We start from the raw sequence: 24454 nt of genomic DNA on the forward strand, positions 1-24454 counted from the left end.
GCAGAACAAAAGTCTGCAGCAAAGAAACTTATATCGGGAAAAATTCAATGTATTTGATTGTTTTTTATCTCTACATTCAAACATTATATTCCTTTTTACACTGACATCTCCCACAATAATGTAACCTATGGTATGCCTGTCTTTTGTCATATTATAACTTACTCCAAAATAGGGAAAATGTCTCAAAAAAATCTTATGGCCGTAAAAATAACCAGCAGCGCTCTAATAGAAATAATGACTGAACACATTGGATTATTCGGATGAATAAAATGTCTTGAAGGGTGAAATAACACAGGCCTATTCCCAAAATGACTTCTTCATGACCGGTACAGGTCATGAGAAAATCATCATTGGCCAATAGAGCTGGTCTGGTCTCTCATATCTAGGCCAACCTGCGCAGTGCAAAACAGTCCGCGAACAGCTCCAATCATGATGTAATAACGCAGGAGTGTAGTGTGCTGCCTTCACGTGCTCATCGTAAACTCCCTTTTCCTGGAAATACGACTATCAAGAGAAAGGAAAATTCGTTTTTTGGTGACTGTTGTTTTAATTTAGTAATCAAGCTAGCCTACTTTTTGCTGCAGTGTCAGAATAAAGGGGAGAAAATGCGTATCAGGCATGTAATTAATGTTAAAATCGAGTTAAGTGTGCATAAAATGAGTGAGAACTAAAAGTCAAACAAATAGCCAAGTGGAAATAGAAACATACAACAACGATAATTATTTACATAGGATGCCAAATAGTCACAAATAGGCTAATAATAGGCCACAATTGATCACTTTTACCATCAGTTGTGTAGATGGCTTAGGCCTCCTAAACGTCACACCCTGGCAACGTTCCCGGTGGTAGTCGACTGTTGTGTCGTTCACGAGCGTAAAACTCGTAATATCCGACAGCTCGTGAAGGCAACATTACTCTTCCCTCCCTCTCTTTCGATCGAAAGCGGCTGTATCGCCCAGTGTCCATGCGGATTCAAGATCATGTGTGAAGACAGACACAGTAGCGTGCTGTAAACATGTAAAACTATGAGCCCGCAGAATATAAAGAAGTGATTTATTCAGTTGGTCAAACAAATAAACATGTTCCCACGTGACTTTGCGTGGGGAGCGGGAACTGCTGCGTATCAAATAGAAGGTATGTAAACACAACCAGACTGTAACTTCTGTTGTAGCGAGCACACTCCATTCAAAAGACGAGGCATGGGTTCCTCCTGACGGTGGAGTTTTTAATAGGCCCAAATACATTCACTATATTCCCGAGAGTCAGTAATAACCCATAAAGAATTTAACATTAGTTATCTCATCACCATAATTAGTTCTGACAGACTTGGACCAGCACACAAAAACGCATTAACGCTTGATTAAAAACACATTGCCACACCCTTACAAAAATAACTATGGTGATCCTATAATACATTTTAGAAGGATGCTATACAAATAATCACAGCAAAAGCAAACACTATACATAATATGCTGTAGGAATATTATATGGATGTTATAGTGATACTGTAGAAGATAAACAGAGGATACAGTCACAATAAACTCCCTATTGTGTACCACAAAAACATTATAAGTCCCAATAGGAGTATTATAGTGTTTTTTCTTTACATTCCACCTCATTTTGTGCAATGAAACAGCGTTTATGTGTGTGTTGAGGTGGCTGGGATGCTGACAGCAAGGGACCGAGTATCTGGGACACGTTTTGTCATCATGAGAAAGGCAGAGTGTTTGGGGAGCAGAATGGAGATGTGGCCTGTAACAGCTATGAGCTGTGGGAGGAAGACCTGCAGTGCATCCAGCAGCTTGGACTGACGCACTACCGCCTGTCTCTCTCCTGGGCCCGCCTGCTGCCGGATGGGACCACACAGCATGTCAATCAAAAAGGTATTTCCATCATCCCATGAGACCCACGCCACAGTTCTATCCAAAACACACTGTGACAAGTCTGTTTGGGGAAGAGTTTTCATCAGTGTAGGACAGAGAAACAGCTATTTTTGACTTCTGTAGACAGTCTTTGTCCTGTTTTACCTGAATTGGTCCAGAGGTGTGACCAAGTCAACTTTGCTCGAGTCCCAAGTCAGTCTCAAGTCTTGAGGCACAAGTCTCAATTTAAGTCTTAAGTCTAAATATAGAACATCAAATCAAGTCCATGTCATTAATATCCAGTGTCCAGTATCAATTTAATATCTGATAGAAAACAAAAAATCTAGGACTTTTCAATGCAATATGGTTTTAATAGTGTAAAAACGTGGTAAGTGAATCTTGAGTTTGATTTCTATAATCAATTTCAACTTCAATAAATTAAATCATTCCATACAATGTAAATTCAGTGGTCTGGTGGAACAAATCTCATCACTTTCAATCTAAGTCATTTACATAAACACAATATCTTTTGTCAAGGCTTTAGAAACCTTTTCAAGTCATCAAAGTACAAGTCAAAGTCAAGTCCTAGGTCACCAGAACCCAAGTCAAGTCAAGGCTCAGTTCTCTTTATGCATCAAGTCAAGTCTCAAGCAGTTAAAATTGTGACTCAAGTCTGACTTGAGTCCAAGTCATGTGACTCGAGTCCCCACTTCTGCTTATTACACATTTGTGACAATCCTTTCTATCTGTCCGACAGGTGTACAATACTACAACAAGGTGATTGATGACTTGCTGGCCTGTAACGTGTCACCCATGGTCACCCTTTACCACTTCGACTTGCCTCAAGCTCTCCAAGACCAGGGTGGCTGGAAATCGGCGGGTATAGCGGCCGCCTTCGACAGCTACGCCTGCTTCTGCTTCCAGACGTTCGGGGACCGCGTCAAACTGTGGATCACCATCAACGAGCCGTACGTGTGCGCCAAACTGGGTCACGAAGACGGCGTCCACGCGCCGGGGCTTAAAGAACCGGGGGTCGCTGCCTACCTGGTGGGCCATAACATGCTGCGCGCCCACGCCGTGGCCTGGCATAGCTACAACTCCTTCTATAGGCCGGAACAGAGGGGTGCAGTGTCACTGGCCATCAACAGCGACTGGGTTGAGCCATTACACCCGGGAAGCACCGAGGGTATCGCTGCCACTGAACGCTACCTCGCTTTTACACTGGGGTGGTTTGCCTGGCCGGTATTTGTCACCGGAGATTACCCAGAAGTCATGAGATCTGCCATTGACGCTCAAAGCAAGAAGCTGGGACACAGCGGCGGCTCCAGGCTGCCCAGCTTCTCCCAAGACGAACCCTCCGTTTTGGGCACGGCTGACTTCTTCGCGTTAAACTACTACACGTCTCGGAAAGTGAAGCCGGGAGGAGGGTGCGGACAGGTGCTGTGTGTGAAGAGTGACCGAGATGCAGTGGACGTCTTGGACCCGTCCTGGCCGGTGTGCGGGGTGTCCTGGCTGGCTGTGGTGCCTCACGGCTTGAGGAGACTTCTCAAGTACATCAAGGTAAAAGCACTACCAAGGCCTTCGTCATTTGGGGTCATGACACAGCAGCTTGGGTTTATAGACGATATATCGAAATTTAATATATCGCAATACAACCATCACAATTTCAACCCCATATCACATATCGAACCGTATCATGAGATTAGCATACTGTCCCATCCCTAGTTTATATTTCTGTTTCATGTTAGGCTAAAAGCAGGCTGTAGTTGCCACTTAGTCCTCGTCGCTAGGGAAAACTCCAAACTGGGCTCCATGTCCTTCAATTTGACTGTGAATTCAATCAGTCGAAATGTGAACTCATATTTTCTGTTTTTCTCTTCCAATCAAACTGAATTGACAAACTAGGAAACAAATTGCCTCCCACCAAATGAGGAGAAAACTCTGACATTTGTTTACTGTCTTGCTATCGATTTTGCATGCAGTAATCTCCTTTTAACACCCCCAGAAACACACTGATGCTCCATTAGTGCTGTCACATTGAATGAAGCGGTTATTTGGGTGAAAACTATTTGCAAACGAGCAATTTCCTGCTGTTGTGACTTGTCACAGACCATTAAGTTGAGCTTGGCAGTGTCGAAATGCAGCTAAACGGCACACTGTAGACCGCTTTGTCTCTCGCTGGAATGTTTGACAGCCGCGATGCCTTGTTTGACTACAACGTCTGCCCCGTCGACTCTCCAGGACACTTTCCACAGCCCTGCCGTCTACATCACAGAGAACGGCTTCTCTCAGGTGGGGCCGCTGCAGATGGAGGATGTGCAGCGCTGTGAGTTTTACCAGGACACCATCTTGGAAGTGGCTAAAGGTAATAACTGGAAAATTCTCTATATTGGATGTCTGCCACTGAAAACAAGCAAACAATTCATTATGAGTTAAACGCATACATGTGCCATTCGAGTTTTCCATGACAGTTGTAATAGTGTCCAGGGATCAAGTGATGGCTTATACTATATTTTCTGGAGGCGTATACTCTATGGTTCTCCGGGGAATGGACTATGTTTACAATTATATTAAATTTTGTTATAGCATCGAAGGCCTCAGGTATTTTGACTACATTTTATTATCCCAAATTGTCAGCACCCAATACATTTGGCATGTCATTGCTATCAGTTTCTGCCTCAATATCTTTTCCCCGTTTGCATAATGCTGTTGACACATTTTCCCCCTCCTTCACTCATTTGCTGTCAAAACACGTCATTTATCATCAAGCCACTGACCACCACCACATATAAATCCCCTCTTACTTTTTTAACCGTGCTGCATGCCACTTTACCGTGCTGCAGTCGCAGAAAATACAGCCAAGGAATGCATCTGCTAGTTGTCGGAGATATTATATGATAAAGAAAGTGCAAGGTTTATATACCTCTCTTTCTGTACAGTAATCACTTTCATGGTGTGTTGATGATAACGTAAAACTCTAATAATGGGTTATACCGTGTCTTTTGAGTTATCTTTATTTCATGTACTTGAGGTTTGCAAGGAATCATGGGTAGTGGTATGTAAAAAAACTCCTTGGCTACTTGTTTTTTGTTCCTAGCAGTAGTTGTAGTTGAGTGCATGTTTTGAATTTTGTATATTTTGTGGATTGTAAAGATATTTGGTCGACCATCTGATGAGGTAAACACTTGAATATGGTAGTGTGTCTTTATTTTCTGTTTCTTCAATAGATAGGTATAGTCACAGATCAGCATGTTACATATTCTATGCCAAACCTTTCATCATCTGATTAAAAGGTGTTGGCAAGAGATTAGATGTTGCCTGTATCCATGACAGTCATAGAAAGCACTGATAAGCATGTAACTAGACTAAGCTAGTTTTCACTTGCTGCAAATAAATCTCTCCCTTGGTATGCTTTGGAAAACTTAATAATGGCACCACACTGATGCTAATCTCGTTATATGTCATGTCAGTAGTCATGGGTTAAATCAGTGGCTATGGCTGTGGAAATACAAGGAGAGTAAAAATCAAAGTCACATGTACAAAATTACAACTCCTCTCCATGTTTCTTGCTGTGTGTGTGTCCTTGTTTAGCCATTGGAGAGGACGGGGTCGACGTCCGGGGATATTTCGCTTGGTCACTCTTGGACAACTTTGAATGGGCTGATGGGTTCAGCGTGCGTTTTGGATTGTTCCATGTGGACTTCTCTGAGGCAGAGCGAACTCGAGCCATATACCGCTCTGGACAGGAGTACGCAAAGATCATCATGAAGCACAGATCTCAGACCAGTCCAGGTTTGCCCTCATGATGTACAATGAAGAAAACTTGCCATGTTTCACTTTTCCAGACATTCATAATAAATTAGCAGTTTATGCATACACATTTTGGCTGTTTCCTTATTTGATGTGCCAGAGATACTCCAGACCTGGGTCAAATAAGTATTTGAAATACTTCTCAAAGTTTGTTTTAGTCAAGCTTAAGTGCCAGATAGGTGGGGTTTGCCTTTTAGTACAATCCTGCTCTTGTTCTTTGATCATTCACAGAATAGTATTTTGGTAGCTTTCAGACAACAGTCTCTGATTGGATGCATTTGGACTGGTGCTAAATATCAATACATGTGACAAACTCCACCCATCTGGCTGTTTAAGCAAGGCAAAACGAACGCTGCAAAACAAGAAAAGATTATGTGCAAATACTATTTGACCCACACACACATACATACACATTAGATTAACCAACCTAACACAGCTAAGCAAGTGGCACCTGCTTCATTATGGAACCAGATTTTAAAGCACTACCATTGTTTCTGAATGTCATTTCAATTCAGAAAATGTTTTGTGAAAAAACAAAACAACAAGTAAGCTTATTTGGTTGTCTTCACAAGAAAATCTGACTTTGGCAGGGGATGCGAGGACATGGCCAGAGAGTGTTAAGTTGATTCAACGGAATGGAAATTAGTATTCTATCCTGCCCAATTCCCAGTCAATCTGTACAAGGAGGTTTATGGAGAGGGGAGAATTCCCCACACAGTGGGCCAAGCCAGCTGTAAGCCTTCCAGACCAAGCTGCTGCTGCCAGCACAGAGGGCGGGGGGAGCGACGTGTGCGAGTGCTGCATGTGTGTCAGTAGAAATATCATGGTATCACTGTGGAAAAGAGCAGTTATTTGTGTGTACACGTGTGCACCTTATGCATGTACCTGTGCTGGCAGTCTATCTGCTTCTCTAACATCGTATCTCCCACTAAAGCCCCCTACAAGAGTCAGATGATCGCGCCTTTGATATTCAGCCCTCATGCTGAAACTGAAGACACAATACCTCGCATTGTCCTCTGTGGAGGTTTCAGGTTGACTGGGAGGTTGATATAAGACTATAAGAGGAAACCATACAGGTGGTGAGGCAGAGAGGGAGGGGCCATGCCAAGACACAGGGTTTGTAGTGATTATGCTCTGGGACATGATGGTATATTTGCTATTTACAGACAGCAAATTACATTGCATATTGATTTCTGTGGCTTCAGTGAATATAGATGTAACAGTACCTGAGGAGTGGAGATCTCCCTCCAAGAGAAGAAAACCACATGCAGAAGCAGTCTGGAAACCCAGTTAAGAAGTCTCCCAATTCATTTTAATAGTGCCTTTACTTAAAGTGAAAACCCTCTCAACGAGCTTATTGTGCAAAGTACCAAGACAAAGAAAAAGGCGTTTTTAGATGCTTATCAGTGTAAAAAAAAAGAAGAAATAAATAGCTCAGAACAACCCAAATAGAGTGGGAATAAAGGTCTAGATCAAAAGATGTCATGACCTCTTTCATGAAGCTAAGGAAATCTTTTAGTTTGTTTTTTGTACAATTTATGTTCTCTGCAATAACCAGCCTTATTGATCATTCTTTCTGTTATCTTAGCCTCCTATATTCGCAGAGAACACATAGCACCAAAAACACAAAACTGCCGTGCCATTTCACTTATCTCACTGGAAACGACCCAAATAAAAACATTAATTCCAGAGGAAATACAACGATCCACTCAAATGGTTATTATAAGGCTGTCAGGCTGGATAAAGCACACTTCGGTAGTCTCAGAAGGGATGCCAACTGAAAGCAACAGATGCCCTGCCACAGGAAGAGAGAGTGTAATGCCATTTGTGTGCCCCGGACAGCTGTGCAAACTCCCCACTGTGAGAGAGAACTGAGGGAACAAGGTGAAAAGCCTCCCTCGAGCCGTCTGTTGATTCTCCGCACATACTGTGGGTAAGGTAGGATTATTTATACGGACTGCTGAACAATGCACTGCAAAATCTACAAAGCCTGAGGTTTGGCTGCTGATTGTGAGAGCCAAGAGTGACATTATAGGGAGGAGAGCTGTTTGACTTTAGGCTAGATTAAGTGTGTCTAAAAGAGAGAGGGACATTGTTGACAATTTGTAATTTCCTTAGGTTCATGCTTTGTTACATGCCAAACTAAATGAACTTGATTTTTTTCCCTTCACATCAGTGATATGATGAGGAAAACAGGAGCACAGATGTTGATGTTGCCTTTTTGTAAGCCTACACTGCCACCTTGTGGTATTAAAGGGGACTGCAGGTTTGAATGCTAAATGTACAGCTCAGTGTAAACTGTACTGTAGCATTAAACAATATGGCGTGACACGATGTGGTGTTTTGATTAATAAAACGCATCCTATTGCTGTAACAATAACCAACTTAAGCAGCTCCCTAACCACAATACATCACGGATTAAACACAATTAATATTTATGCTCCGATGTGAAGGAAAATGTCATTTATATTCTGTGTTGGGAGACTTTGTTTGCATTAATAAGCACGGTGTATCGTGACATCCAGTTGGCTGTGCATATTGTTTTCAACAGATGTGAATAATGCCCTTGTGGCCCTCCTCCATCTATGTCAAGCTGAGTGAGTTTCTCCTTTGTCTTATGATGAATAACAAGCTATTGTGGAGCCATGAATAATGCCACTGCTGCCAGTATTAGAACTTCTCCGCAGACCGTTTTAAACACAAAGTTGAACCACATCCCACCCAGTTTCGACACTTGACTTATGAAGTCAGGTTCGTCCGATATCTGTGGCTCTGCCAGAGGCTGCTGGTGATCTTTTAGTCCCTGCAGAGTTATGGATTTAATTATAACAATATGTGATGGAGCACAAAACACCCCGAGTTACTTAACAAATAAAATATGCAGAGAAACTTGTGCGAGAGGATAACTTTCACTTAAAATCAAGCACACTCTCACTAAAAACCGAATTCATTTTGTCAAAACAGGAAAAACAACAATTCAAAATTCTGCAGTGTCTCAGATTCCTATTTCAGAGACAAAATCAGAGCTAAAAGCAATACTGGACCTTGTTTCCCATGATTCATTGGGGCAACCCAACTCAATCACGGGCAAGTGAATTCCCACCCAGGAGTTGATTAGTAATTCCACCAACTGTCTCTCAATATTGATGGATTTCATCTTCCTGTGTGACTGGCTAGAAGCAGCTGCACGGGTGAAAGAACCACCACTGCTGTTGAATTGATTGAATGAAATATGAGTAAGAAGTTACTCTGCTCTTAGTGAATGTCGAAATTAGCCATTTGTGAGAACTGAGGAATAATATGTGCCTATTGCAGGTTGGAAAGCTTAAAACATTAATTAGCATTTAAATAATTCACTGTTCCAGTCTCTTTAATAGCCCAACTACGAATATTCAACTTCAATTCATTACAGGGGGCAGAATTTATTCTGATTAGGCTGTGATGTAGAAAGTCACCGAAGAAACCATTTCTAAATGTGCTTTCCAATTAAGCACCAAATATATCATGTGTATAGATAAGTTGCTTTTGACAATGAATTAGTACGTTTAATTGTAACATTCAATCACGTTCGCTGGCGGAGATTTGCCCCGAGGAACATTCTGGCAAATTACCAAGGGAGGCCCATTTGTATTTGACCAAACTTAACTCGTTATATTTTGACAGGCACTATGAAATATTCAACAACTGAGAAACTCATTTACTTATTATAAATTAACTGAATCATTTAGCTGCTAATAAACTATCTTCATCGTGAATTGTACAAAAAAATCCTGATCTTGTGTATTGGTGCAGTGCTTACAGGTACAAAGGGTATGACTTCTGGCAAATAATTACCTTTTCTATTTACTGATTACCTTCATATGCATATTCCCAGGGGAAACGGTGTAATTAGATTGTTGCCTCAATATCCAGATGAAGAGATGCCAGCCACCCGCTCCTCCTCTACAGCACTGATAGCTCGCTTTTCCCTCTATCTGAATATCTCTCCGCTCTCAGTCCTTCCCTCTCCTGCTTTGTCTGGCTCTCTCAGTCAGCTGCTGAGGGACCCATGAGAGGCCCAGACCGCCACTCAGGCTGTCTTCTGTCTTTCTCTCTGCTCTCTCTCTCTCTCTCTTTCACTCACTCTCTCTAGCTCATCATCTTCCCCTCTCCTAATCGCATTGCTCATTTTCCATTGACAAGAGAGTATGAGGAGAGAGGGGGAAAAAAAACAGCACAAACTTTCTAAATCCCATTGACCTACTTCGCCAGACATTTCACTGGGAATTCATATTAGTGCAAAAGAGTTAGAAGAAGAAATGTTTTCTCATTTTTTTCCCCCTCCATCTTCCTCACAACTCCACCCCCTCCCTCTGCTTCTCTTTCAGCTAGAAGCCATTTTCTTCACATCCCCAATTTGATCCTGTATGCGCACTACAGTACATTATACAAGAGGATAAACGCTTTACCGCGGCATAACCAATGCTCTGGAGCTCTGTCGCCACTTTTGTCAGTGGCGTAAAAAGCGTGACATCGGACTTAAACAGCGCTTTGGACGGCCTCGTCTTTGATTGGTGAATTTGGTGGAGGAGCCGCGATTGAAGGGGATGAATATCGCCGGGCCTCCAAGACAGGAAGTGGAATTATGACAGACCCATACAGAGAACTGAAGCAGAGAGAAGAAAAGGGAATAAAAAGAGGAAAAAGGCAATTCAAATCTTTTCTTTTAACTCCCTCCCCGAGGGACTGGAGATGACCCCGCTAACGACTGTTGAAGTTCCAACTCCCTTGAGTCTGATGGCGCTGCATGATGGGAGGGGGTTCACAGACCCGCCTGAAAAATTGAAAGCTCCTAGAATATTCAGCTAACCCCGTGCGCACAGTGGGTGGGGTGTGCGGGGCACGTGCAGAGATTGGTATTCAGGGTGTGTGTGTGTGTGTGGTGGGTAAGCCCAGCGGGGGTGGTGAGAAAGACCCCCTCCCCACTCCCGCGTGTGTGTGTGTATGTGTGTGTGTGTAAGGTGGCCAATGAGCCGAGCGTCGTCTCTCCTGGGGACAGCGGTAGGAGTATGAATGTGAGTGAACATAAGTGAGAGAGAGAGAGAGAATTTATGGAGCCTTTTACAAGAGGCTCAGAATCAGAAGAGAATATACTGTGGTGGCGGTGTAGTTATCAGGCCCGGATCCAAGCAGAGAGACTAATGACATGGATATAACCTCATGCTCCCAATATGCAAACACAGCCCCAACAAAGGAAAAGTGAACAATTCATCTGCTCTAAAACTCTCCCGAAACTCTCCATGAAACAGAGTGACAGTGGGTACCAGGTATTATCTGTTCACAAATACTAAGAGGGATGCAAGGAGCAACATTCTCTTTTGGCCTTTGCTGTGCTTCATTTATTAAGATGTTTCAATTAAAGGAGAGGTAGTTTAGGGGCAAGGCTCGGAGCAGTATCTCCCATATTAAAGACATCAGACTTTTTTGAGAGTGCACCGTTTCCTCAAAGTTTCAAAGGGGAAAGGCTCTCTCTCTGCTGTCCAACCACCTGCTGTGGACCGGGCCTCTTCTCCGGCCGGTGGCTCCCCGTGCAGGGAAACTCTTCGGCGTATCTTGAACGGTTTCGAGGAGAAGCGGAGCGGGCGGACGGACGCGCGGGGCGGGGAGCAACAGTGCGCGCGGACTAATTAACTCTAAGTGTTGTAAGACATGCTCCCTTCTCACCCGCGTTGTCACTCAGGGTTTGAGTGGCGCTAATGAGAGAATTATCTAGCCCCGGACCCTGGTAATGCATTCAAATGAACACCAGCTGACCTGACCTATGAGATGGCTTTTTAATCTCACCACTTAATACCAATCAGACCTGCTTTCACATGTGCCCACATCGGGAGGGCCCCTCTGCTCCAAACGCCGCCGTCCATGTTTTTTTTTTTTTTTTTGCTGTTGATCTAAGGGAGAGCGTTAATTGTCTTGGATGACTTGAGGGCCTCTGCCGATATTATGCAGAGAACCTCAGGTGTGCGGGATGAAACAGGTGGATAGGGCTTCTAAAGTGTTCGCCACGCATCAAAGTGAAAGGGGTGTTTGTGGATGTTTGTGTGAGTGTGTAAAGTGCGTGTGTGTGTGTAAGGGTGTGTGTAAGCCCCTTATCATGAGCACCCAGTTGAGGATTAGGAAGGTTAATAAGGTCATGAGTTTGCAACAAAAGTCTGTGACATACAATAGAGCTTTGGCATTGTTGGATTACCATAATCATCGTCCTTTGGTGCCCAAACCTGTGACTCAATTGTTGTGCACACAGTGTTTTCAGATGCAATACAAACGTTCTGCAGGGGGCGGGTGGGGGAAATTTAATAATTACCTGCTGGCATTACCAATTTAAGCATTCATACTTGAGCAAATAAGCCTGTGTTTCTAATTGGATAAAGGTATTGTCGGTTTGTTGTCTAGCGAGCTTACTGTGATGGTTTGTTCCAGCCAGACGGCATTGAACTTGGGCAACATGAGCAATAAGCCCCTTCAAGTGTTTGGGCTGTAGCCGTTTTTGTTTTGCCAAGTGCTCGAGGTAAAAAATAGCAGATCAGCCAGAGTTCAAGGCTGCTCGCAAAATGGTTTGTGCGTTTCAATGCCTTTTGGGGAGACTTTTATTGTTATAAATCTTGTGGCGTATTTGGAGCGTGTGTGTTTGAGTGACTGTGTTGGTGTGTGCCAGGGAGTCTGACTGAGGCTTGGGCAGAGCATGTGTTAACTTGTGAATGAAAGTTGTGAAGGTAATCACAGCTTCCTGGCCGCATCGCACACTTTAGAGTGAGAGTGTGGAGGGATAGAGAAGAAAAAAGATTGAAGAGTCTAATGTGCAAGGTCCTTCCACCTCCCCCAACTCATTAAAGTCTATATTTTTATATTGTTCACAAGTAGTCAGGATTGGACTGAATGAGGCCCAATTAAGAGGGATTTAATAGGATTTGCTTATTGCTGATTCAAGGAGCTGCTTGCTATACCTTAGCCAATTCACTCTGCAATTCACTCTGCACTCTGCAATGTATGTTTTCCAGTTGCAGTTTTAACTGAACAATGAACCCTTTGGAGAGTGTTGTCATCTAGAAGGAACTGGTGAAAGATGGTATGCTGAAACTGCGATAATGGCTGGATTAGATGCATATAATCATTATGCTGGCCTCTTTTGTTTTGCAGAGGGCTTTTTATGCTCAGGCACATTTGTTCTTATTTGTCAGCTTTGCACAAATAGACACACAATACCCTTGTTTCCACTGTTTTGGATCAATGCATGCTGTATTTTAACTGCTTTGTATGTGTGGTCAAACCTATTACAGTGTTTGGGGATATATTCCTCTAAGTATGGTGGGTGAAAAACTTTTGCAGGATGACTAACACACAGACACACACACACAATATTCAGTTGCATGTTATTAGGTGGCGTGCATTGTACAGCACATGTTTACATGCCACCGGCTGACAGCTAATTGTACAGTAGACAATAAAGATCAGTTGGTGCGTTGTGTCAAGGTTTTGTGTGGCAAGAGTTGCAGCTTTTGTCTCTATCTCAGCCCACAGGCCCATTGTCATGCAGGCGCTCAGGTAACAGGCCAAGTCGTCACTCATCCGCCTGACGGCCGCTGCTATCTGCCCTGACGGTGACTGATGATGGGAGTGTGAGCGAGTGTGTGTGTTGGCGCTAGAGCGTGTGTCATACCGAGGGGGGTCCGTGGCAGGCAGGCAGTGAGGGAGGTGAGATGGATCCCACCCTGGCTGGGGGCTCTGCTGGAGGCCGGGGGGGGGGGCGGGGGGGCAGCGCCCGTGAGCAACACGGGGGCAGCGGGCACACCGACCAACCAAGGACGACAGCGCTGACGAGATGGATCAGCTGTCACATGGGCAGCGGACACTGAAAAGAATTGGTAAGGTGTTGTCTCTTGGAGTCTGCTAGTTGGTTTTGTTTGGTTGTACGGCATGGACTGACAAAAAAGATGTGACAGGCTTAATCCTGTCCCTGCAGAAAATACACCAGGAGGTTGGAAGAATTCATTATTTTCTATTTTTGTGACTGCACTACTCATACACAGCTTCATTATCACTCAAAAATGACACAGATTCTCCTCTGAGGGTCATTTTAGTAATATAGAGATTAAAAAGCAGAGAGATGGTGTGAGTGGCCAGCGCTTCTTTCTGACCACAGTGACTCAAGGCCCTCTAAGTAGACATACATACACACACACACACACACACACACACACACCTGCAAAAAGCAGTGCAGTGGACCATTTAAAAGAGCTCTTAGGACAATGAGATGTATCGTTTTACATCAGAATCAGCACAATAGACAGTATTTTGTCAGGTTAAGTATTTGACAAAGACTGAAGAAGTGCAAAATCCATGAGGGGATGGCATGTGTGCTTCATGCGTGCATGTATGCGCATATGCGCAGACCCAAGCATGTGCATGCGTATGCATGTGTGCGCATGTGGACATGAGTGTGTGTGTTCTCATGCGTCCGCTGTCCGAGAAGATCAATGCGTCCCCGTCGATGTTGTCTTGCCCTCCGCACGTGAAGTGAATGGAGGGGGAGGAGGAGGAAAAAAAGCAGGAGGCGGGTGGGAGGAGAGTGGGAAGAGAGGCGCGCACTAAATGGATGCGAGGCAAATGGCACCAGAGGACATAGGAATCAATTTACCTTATTGAAACAAATGAGAGCAGCTCAGCCCTGCCGCAGTGTTTTTTTGGCCGCCCCCATTGTTATTGTAATTAACCCTCCCAACCCAAATCCCTGACCTCCCCTCTACAAACACAGCCAACCCCCAGAAACCTCCGTCCACGCCTGCCTGGGGTCCCTTTTACCCTAATGAAAAAGCCCCGGAGGTGCCCAGGTAAACATGTAGGTGCTGTAATGGTGATTCATGGCCCTGGGTGACATGCTAAAAGGCACGGGAGATGTGCCTAGGAAAGCATTTAGGAAAGGGTATTCCATGTATGCAGGCCAACCCCCACACCCCAATACTAACACACACACACACACACAACCACCACCTGTAATGACTTACGGTCATTCCCTACTCCCAGCACGCTCTCATGTTTATAAACCCCACCCCCTCCCCACATTCATGGAATCTCAATAACCAAAATGGACTTCATATATCGTCGGAATGACCTCAGAGGAAAGTGGCCAGCGAAATGCTTATTTCATATAGTGATGCGTGACGTCCTATTGAGGATTTGCCATTCTTTCGTTTAAGGGGAGGCCACATTGATGCCTGAGCTCTAATTCCCCAGTGTGGCATGGGCATTGTGTAGGGGTCTTGGGGGATGGATCAATAGCTAAAGGAGAGCGATGGGGTCACGGTAGAATCAATGCGCTGGACAAACGACCTCCAGCTGCCGCCCGTGCCTTCCAAGCCGCTTGACACCTGAGGCGATCTTTACTGAAATGTCCTCTGCTGAAATGCCACAGGGCCACGGGCTGCTGAGCAGTCACTCATGCAGCGCTCCCAAATCAAGTGGTGTATGCAAACTGGGTCCGCTGTCATCCGCAGTGAAACGCCTTGGCTCGGCAGTACTACATAAACAAAACTCATGCACCTGAGAATGTCAATTACTTGGCGCCTGCCCCTTTCGATGGCCCCGTGCGTGATGGCCAAATTGGGATTAATTTGGGGAGGATGGGGGCCGGTGTAGAGGTGACACCGTGTCGTTCCGCCCCAAAGAGAGAGAGAAGCGGCTGTGGCGTGGAGAACGGGAGTGGCGGGCCGACTTGATTGTTCCCCTATTACCCTGCGCACCATTTTGCATAAGCGGCAAAAGGCGCTGATGAAAACAAGTGGCGGTTTCAGGTCGGAAGCAGACACCCAGAAAATGAGCTTTTTTTCCCCCTTCCCTTCTTACCCTTCCATTGGGCCGCATAATTCAGAGGAGCCATCTTGTGGAAATGTCAGCGTGTGATGGTGCCGGAGCAGGCAGCGTGACAGAATGCTGTAACGCCTCCCGGCCTGGGGCCCTCGCCACGCCGCCACGCCCGAGCCCGCCTGACCTTGCAGGTGCTGATGTATGCGGCCGCGTCGGCGTCAAAAAATGGACAGCGGATGCCTCTTCTTCCTCGAAGGTTTTCGCCACCGCCGGCGCAGCTTCTTCCCCCGCATCGGGTTCATGGAGAGGTGGCGCATATTTCAAAGAGAGGCTGTGTATTTTTATTTGCTTGAGGATATAGATTTCTTTGCTTTCCCTTTTTTCTCCCTTTCTTCTTTGAATAGAGGTCAATTCCCCACCGTGCATTCCCTTTATGCACCCACTCCCTATTCTTCATTCATCTTACCTGCTGACACATCTGACAACACGCTGCTGTATTATCATCCTCCCAACCCCCAGCTCTATACCTTCCACAACTACACAGGGCCAGCGCCACTCCTCCACCCCTTCTCTCTCTCCTTTAGAAAACTGATTATAAATGGTCAATTTGAAAATAGAGTCGAAAGTCCCCAAGGCTGCTTGCCTTGTCAAATTGAAAAGGCACAAGGACAAGTCAGTCGACTTGCCCCCTGTCCGCCGTCCTGATATTTCCGAGGCAGGCGTACGAGAGGGAACATAACAAATTCCCCCATGCGGCGGGCAAGGCGATGGCGAAGGATGACGAGCGAGGGTGGGGCGGGAGCGAGCCGAGGATCTTCAACATCTAGCCCTCAGCATTTATATCACAAGTCTCCACAAAGAGTCTATGGATCACTCCAGTGGGCCGGTGTTGGCAGTATCAGGAAAAGCCATGGGCTGTCACCGAGTATGTGCCTTTCATATTTCACCGCAGACAGCCTTCCCTTCTCCCGGCCTCACTCAAAGCAGCCTTTGAGGATAATATCTTCAAATCTCTCCTTGCCATGCTGAGAGGCTATTTTTAAATAGATATTTATTTCATTCTCTCAATTTCTCTTCCTCTCTCTCCCCTCTGTCCTGCAGGTATAGCTTTACCACTTGTGACTGTTGGAGGAATCGGCGCAAACCGGAGAAATGCTTGTGGCAAGGCTCGTATTTCTGTCAACACTATTCTACGAGTCTTTTGTTTTTCTCTCCATTTTCCTGTACCATTCTGTTTTTTTTAAAGGGGTAGCAGTCTTTTTTTTCCAGTTACAAACCAATATCCTCTCTTCACCCCTCTATGACGAACTTCATAGTACCAATACATACTGGCCCCCAAATATTAGACAGAAAGCTAAAAGCATTTCATTGGAGATAAAACCTTGAGGCTTCACAATACGCAGAAGCCTTGGTGGAAATGAGCTTCGACACATCACCCCATTATGCTGAGGTCATGGTCCCGTACACAGAGTGAATAAATACTTGATGTTATGAGAACGGTCATCCAGTCATCTGCAGTGACTTTTTGTGTTAACAATAAAGCCGCTCTCTGATTAATCATATTGGCGAGATGGAAAGTACCCTTTGATATAGTTTAGATGTCTATGGCGGCACGATCCGTCAGAGGAGACCTTGTAATCAGATGGGACGTGTGCTTTTTCCCCAACACGTATCGCCCCTCTCCTCAGAATACATTAAAGGAGCGTGAGCGACGGAATCATCAGATACGAGGAGGTGAATTGAAGTGGTCGTGAACCTAGTGTCAAACTCAAATAGCTGAATGGCGATAGATAAAACAAACAAGGAACGTGAACGGCTTGCAGAGGGAGGCAACGAGCGGCGTGCCGCACCGTCTCAAACTTTTACAGATAAGGGCCTCTAGTCCTGCATCGCAATTGGGCTATTATCGAGCCTGACCCTCGCTGAAGCTGTAACATATGACCTGAAATTTATGTATCGTGTGAACTTTCTCCCCACGTAGCGTGACATGACTTATGTTTCGCGGTGAATTGCGAGCTGTCCCGCTTTCCCCCTGGGTCCGCGGGCCTGACCCACAGCGGAAAAAGGATGGATGGAAATTTATGTGCTATGACTTTCCCTTTGGGCTGAATGTTGCTATTAGCAATGTGACCACGCTTCAGGTTGAATACTGTGGGGATGGAATACACAGTGAGAGAATACACAATAAAGCTTGTTCACTCAAAAGCCTTTTACTCTTAGTCCTTCAAGGTGGGCCTCGCAAATTGACAGCTTTTCCGTCTGAAGCGATATTACTTTCATGTTTACCATTACAGACACGCCAATATTAGATAAAGACAAGACACTATCGACCTAATGCTTTATTATTCCCACTCCCCTTATTCCCCGACGATTGTTTCTTGCACAGTAAGCACATTTGAAGTTGTTGTCTGTTATTCTTTATCTTATTTCTTCCTTCTAACCACGGTTAAAAACAGTTTTTCCTATCTTCCCCTATTTCTGGGCTAAGCCGGGTCTTAGAGCTGCCCCTCCGTTTTACAGGGAGGCAGAAAATGCTTGGGTAAGCAGAGGAAGGATTCCTCCTCCGCTACTTCAGGTAGTCCCCTCCCTCCCTTTAGCTGAGATTTCTATCCCAGGCCCTTATTATCACCAAACAAGCACTTTTTGATGATGATAAGTAATAGCCCCATCCCTATGTGTAGGACTCGCTTCTCAGGGGAGTAAGGAAAGCATGCTGGTCATTTTTCTTGCCTGTTCGGCGTCCAACATTCCCTGGGAAAAAAGGGGCTGCATGGGGCTGTGTGCGATTCTGTGTTTGTGCAGCACTATTCACAATCGGAGGAATAAACACAACATTGTGAGAGTAATGCTTTTTGGCTTTTGTGGTGCATTTAACTGGTTCTGATTTTAAAACAAAGAGCATGCATTCTTCTACAATTCAGCATGCAAAAAAAAGTGGCTACCACACATTGTACTGCTGATCATAGAAAGAGATTTAGATTGATTCATGCCAAAAAACACAGCAATAGGATTCCACATTAGTTCAATTCATTGAAGTAAACCAGCAAAGTGAGGCATTTATTCATTTTTCTTTCCACTCAGTCACTGTATACCTTTCACATTACTGGGGAAAGGGAGTAATCTGAAATGGTCACAGAGGTTCACATTAAATATATCCGGGCATTATCCAACTTTACAATGAGACTGTCAAGCAATATGGATAATCCTAGTGATATATCCCGCGCTTGATTGTTTGGAGCAACAATGGCGGGGAAGGAACACATCAAGAAAGGGACTGACTTTGGGGTCAGTGCTTCCTGACAGAGGTTTTGTAGCCGCTAATAGGGTGGCTGGGTGACGGCGGTGGTTGGGGAAGGGGATGATAAGCTGCGGACAAAAGTGAAGATATCCTATGAAACGAGCGGACACAAATAAACAGCGTCTCGGGGGCCTCTAATCCTGCGGCCGCGCTCGACAGTGGCCTGTCAGAGTTGCGCGGACCAATTTGAATGCACAGCAGGGGGAACTCCCCTCTCTTCAATTTGGCGGGGCATCTTGTTTATTTCCTGCCATAACTGCGCCTCGCCGCCAAACACACCACACCACAACACACCACCCCACGGAAAATCTGTAATTCAGTTGGTTTTGCGAGACAGTTTGATATTATAGTCTGCTGAGGGAGAGGAGGAAAATGAGGAGGAGGGAGAGGGAGGGGGAAAGAGAGAGAGAGAGAGAGAGAGAGAGATTGGGGGGGGGATGGAAATGAAAATGATGAAATTGATACAATAGGGGCCATGCTAAAGAGAGCTGGAATATATAGTAAAATAAATAGGATAAAAGATTAGGGATGAAAGGGGAAGAGCGCCTGCCAGACACAACAGGTTTTTGCATTAGAGAGGGGGAAGTTGAAGGTGTGGGTCTTGTGGACAGGATGTTCCTTTGTTGGCTCGCTGGCTATAAAAGCTCCGAGGCCTTGGGCGTGGTGTGCCAAGTATGCCACTCAACGGCAGTGGTATTCAAAGCAGGTGTCCAGACCAATATATCAACAGCTCTGTCCCCGAGCCAACACAGCCTTTGTGGCGAGATGCGACTTGAGAGGAGAAGAAATGCCGTTGGTTCATGCATACAATCCTATCTCGGGCGAATTGGTAATGTTCTCTGAGAATATCATTTATATTCATGGGGACATTAAGATCTCTACGGTCAAGATTCAATTTTTGCTGCCATAGATGTCCCCGATCGACAGAAATTCCAATAGACTAACAAATAGGTGACAAATATTTTCTGAATCTAGCCGGCTGAAAAGATTACAGAAAGCCTTGTTGGTAGAATTGGTGCGCATATGTTTAAATCTACTTCCTACATTCACTTTGCCTCTTGGGAGCATTTTCAAAACACAAAAAGGGGAGAAGCCTGTTAAGAGCAACGTCTGTGGTCTAAATATATAGCTATTGAGTGTGTGGTCACATAAAGGTGGTGGCTCTCCCCCCTCCTAGTGGCTGTCACAGTGAATCCCTGAGCTGCCACTGAGCAGCCTGACCTTTGGCTCTGCCTTTTAGTGCATTGATCTGCCGGTCACTTTGAGCCAAGATGGCTTCCCTCCTCGCGCCCGCTCCATTCCAGTTAACCTGAGCAGACTGGGTGACCGCCCGGGCCCTTGAACTGTGACCTCTGGCGCCTACGCGGCTCTGCGCTCCACCCTGTCAGAATTATTGCTTCTTCAAACGTCTTAAATAATAACGTATTCAGTAAAAGGGAGAGAGGCCGTTCTTCCTAGCGGGACGCACAGGGTCATGCGTTCTAATTTTAGGTGCAGTGTTAATTGCGGCCCTCTCAACTGTCCTCCCTGCCACCTCTGACAAAAGCAGCATTCATGGCCAGCGCTGCTAGGCGGGCTGGCGGAGAGCCCGCTGTGCCAGTTGTTCCTGACACCTCCTTGGCAGCGGCAGGCCGACTCTGGCAGAGGTGCCCGCTAATGCCTGTCTGTCTGTCTGATGCTGCCTCGCCAATGTGCGTGTTCTATAAGCGTACATTTCGCATGCTCTCGTCCGGGTATGCATTACATGTCACGCTGGTCCCCCGGTTCGATTTCAAAAGCAAGTTGCGTAGAATTACAGCGGTGACAGGCCCCAAGAAGTGCGCTGTAATTTCCAGATAAGGCTGATCTGATCGAGGCTCAGCGTGCGGAAAACAAAAAACGGAACAGATTCGGTGCAGCCCATAAAACATTGGGGCTGTCTTGATGTAAGTGAGGACATTTTGTCACTCGAAGGCCTGGGAGTTCACCTCTGAGTCGGGGGCTCGCGAACACGCTCCCCGCGAAGGCAGCGAAGGCAGCGGAGGCGCGGCACGTGCAGCACAAAGCAATTCAGCATTCTAACGCCCTGTCACCAGGCTCGCATTTCAACCATTCTTTATTCTCTGCCACAGTTCCAGCAGGGTGTAAATTGTGCCGGGCTGTAATTAATCCATGTCAGGTCAGAAAAGAAGAGGAAAAAAACCAAAGAAAACGAGCTGAAGTATGAGGTGCCTTTGATGATGCAATCCCCCCCCCCCCCCCCCCCCTCTGCGCTATATTGTTTTGCATTCACGAGGAAAATCTGGGACCCCCAAGGAGCCGGGGCCCTCCTACAGTACTTTCATGTTTCTAATGCCTGCTAAAGCTCCATTTGTCCCATTGTACTCCTTCACCAGTATGGGACAGAGCTAGCCTTCTCAGGGGGTAGAACAATGGACTTATTACAGTGATAAAAAAATATATCTTCAAAAGACACCGCACACTGCTGTGCTCATATATGTGTGACCACAGTATAACCCCAATTTCCACCGGCATCGTCAAATCAGGGGTGTGGAATTGATCGAAATTAAAATGTACGATCCATACAGAAAATACGACATGCTACAAAAATGTTCCGGTGCAAAGTCACAATGTTTGGAGAAGAAAAACTTTGACAATTAATTTTCAGGTTTAATGGAGGTGAAAAGGTTGGTTACACTCCCCCCCTTTGGTGATATAATAATGATAGTTAATCTCATTCAATAGCTGGCTTTTGAATTAGCTTGATCAGAAGTGCTGCTGTCAATCAAGTTGATAAACAGTTGCATTTGAGAAGGGGAGACGGCTCATCCTGAATGGGAGTGGTAGTTCTTGCTAACATGAGTGACAATTTTGTCGGTTGGGTGCCTTAGTCTTAATTTAATTTTAGTCTTAGTGAAACCTGCCCTGTAGAAAACCTAATAATATATAATATACAACTACAGCACCGTTCTGTAGGTCTCACCACATCTCACTACCCCAACCAATGAAAAGAGCATGTGGACTCGGACTGCCTTAATGAATCGATTAGAGGTGAAGCAGCTCCAATCAGATTGATTTGGCAGAGGGAGTGAAGAAGAAACACCGTTCATTTCTATCAAGTGCACCACAGGGAAAAGACTATAAATGTAAACATAGGGTTGAAATAAAGCCCATACATGAGGATTTGTTTTTCCATCACCTGACTCCCTCTTACTGTTGTTCAGCTCACTCCATCTAACTTTCTGAATCTACTTTTAAGGCTAAAAAAAAAAAACTAGGAGCTCCCTGGAGTCTCCTATACCCGGTCCCCTCTCTAGTTGAATGTCTTTGTGTACTCAGCATGGTTGGCCCATACATAATATACACTTGAATCAGCAAAGGCTTCAGATAAAAAATAAATCTATATCATGCTGAGTCCAAATCATCAAGGAAAACCTGACATGAAACTTCTGCAACCAAAGATGTGAGATGAGTTAAGTACTCTGAAGGGGCCTGTTCTTTTCTTCTTCTCCTCCTTTTTTTTTCTTCTTCTTCTTCACAAGTTTCGCTTCATTATTACTTCTGCTGAACATCTCTTGACTTAGTCTGGTGAACAGAGAGATGAGTAGGGGGGAATTTAAGTCTACTGGGGTGGGGGGGGAGAGAGAGAGAGAGAGAGAGAGAGAGAGAGAGAGAGAAACGAGCACAGCAACCCACGGCGCAGAAACTTTTTTCAGGCTCCATTTAAACTTTGAACAGATACCCTAATGTGTTTTACTCCAGACTCTCAAAGGATGAGGGATTTTTGGTTTCAGTTCCTGCCCCCGTGCTCATTTAGGCCTTATTAATCTAATTACTTGCCCAATTGTACATATTTAACATCGCCCTGGTTCTCTCCCAACTCGACTATACGAAGATGCTCGACGAACTCAGCTGGCTATACCTTTATAAGGAAAATTGCTGAAGCTTGCAGATAGAGAAAAAAAAAAAGCTAAATGGCTGCAATTCATCACACGATTACACCAATTATGTCGCTGGAATTTGGACGGGCTCGGATCACGGACCTCTCCGTCTGGGATTCCTGGCAGCCAATCCCATGCGCACACAAGTCCGAGATACCGGGGCCCATTTATCTACCTTTGGGGAAGTCTGAGCCAATATTAATGCCCCGACCATGATTCCCCATCATCTGCTTCACCCGGTTGGTGACACTAGCGGTTTACACATAGGTTATTAATGGTCTATAAATATTCACTCTATGTTTAGTGGGACTTTGTGGTGGCCATTAGCGGAAGAGGTTTGTGTCGGGCGGGGAGGCGGACGGGAGTTTTTTATTTCTTGACGTGACAGTGCGATGGCGGGGCTAACCTTGGGGATCTGGCCTGATGGGGGATTGGACCTTGGTTTGAGGCACCACTTTTATTCTCCGGCTTTTCACGACTAGTGAGGCAGTGAATGATGAGCTGCATGCTTCAGACCCCTCATTCGTATCTTCCCAAAATACAAGGTTAGGGAGGGAAGGAAGGCCCCCCACCCCGCCCCACCCTACTCCCCCCAGTCACACACACACACACACTCCTACACCCCTTCCTACAACAAAACAAATCCATCAAAACCTAAATAAACTTCCCTCCCTGCAAAAAACATTTTTCTATACAAATACCAAAGATGAAGCAAAAAGAAAAGAGAAGAGAAATTAAACTACATTGTGAAAAATGAGTCAGCTGTCTCCCTCTGCATATTTCTTTTTTTCCTCTCTACAAGTGAGCAGCAACCGGATCTGCACAAATCCAAATGCAATCAGACAGCTTCCTGGAACAAGCGCAGCGCTACATACACCTTGCTCACCATGGATTAAATTGCCATTGACAAAGTCTTGTCGTTGCTACTCCTTTCTGGATATGATTTGAATTGGATTCATGTAGACTCTTCTGACACAAGGAAACGGAGACAGGAGAAAGGAAGAACCAGAGACGCAGAAGGAGAGGAGAGGTAAAAAACAAGGGAAACAGAAAGACAAGGGGGGCAATCAGAGAGAGAGAGAGAGAGAGAGACGGAGAAGGTGGGAATGAGAGACGGAGAGAGATAAAAAAAAAAAAAGGAAATCAGAAAAAGGGGTCGAGCCAGTTAGAGACAGAGACAGAAGAAGAGAAAGGGGTAAAAGAGAGAGAGCGCTTGTCTGACTGTTTCACAGGTTCATTCTGATGCATGGAGACAGACAGGAGAATAGATTGGTAGCCTTGGGTGGATAAGGACAGAACCATTCCCCAGAGAGATGGATTAGACGAGGGAGTGGAAATAAATGATCGCAGATTTTAATGGCCTTTTGGCTTGCTGTGGCCCCCCCTTTCCCATTTCCGTCTGGGGGGAGTTTTACAGTGATGACATTTTCACATGCCAACTGTCTACCTTTTGCAGTTTAACTTCTCAAAAACAATCATCGCGGTGCTGCGGCGGGACAGGGGTCGAGGGAGTGCAGAAGGAGCGCGTCTGTCTTCCAATCACAGATGCATGGTGAGATAGAGGAAACGGACACCTGAGCTAGAATTACATGTAGTAGGTGACCTATACAAATCAGGATGTTTGTGCAATAGCTCGCCCCCGGAGGTCATTATAGAGTATAAGGAGAGTCTGACCTTTCCTTTATCTTTTACTAATACACACACACACACACACACACACACACACA

General features: G+C 45.2%; 1 protein-coding gene across 1 annotated transcript; it reads left to right on the forward strand.

Annotated features, from left to right (window-relative positions):
- The first annotated feature begins 1061 nt into the window (after nt 1-1061).
- gba3 (glucosidase, beta, acid 3) lies at nt 1062-5701 on the forward strand. Its single transcript, XM_071926582.2, has 5 exons — nt 1062-1134; nt 1656-1883; nt 2620-3422; nt 4104-4227; nt 5454-5701. Exons 1-5 carry the CDS (start codon nt 1080-1082, stop codon nt 5666-5668), a joined length of 1425 nt encoding a protein of 474 aa, XP_071782683.2. The 5' UTR covers nt 1062-1079; the 3' UTR covers nt 5669-5701.
- Nucleotides 5702-24454: the final 18753 nt, after the last annotated feature.

Source organism: Centroberyx gerrardi, chromosome 23 (assembly GCF_048128805.1).
Source record: "Centroberyx gerrardi isolate f3 chromosome 23, fCenGer3.hap1.cur.20231027, whole genome shotgun sequence".
NCBI lineage: Eukaryota > Metazoa > Chordata > Actinopteri > Beryciformes > Berycidae > Centroberyx > Centroberyx gerrardi.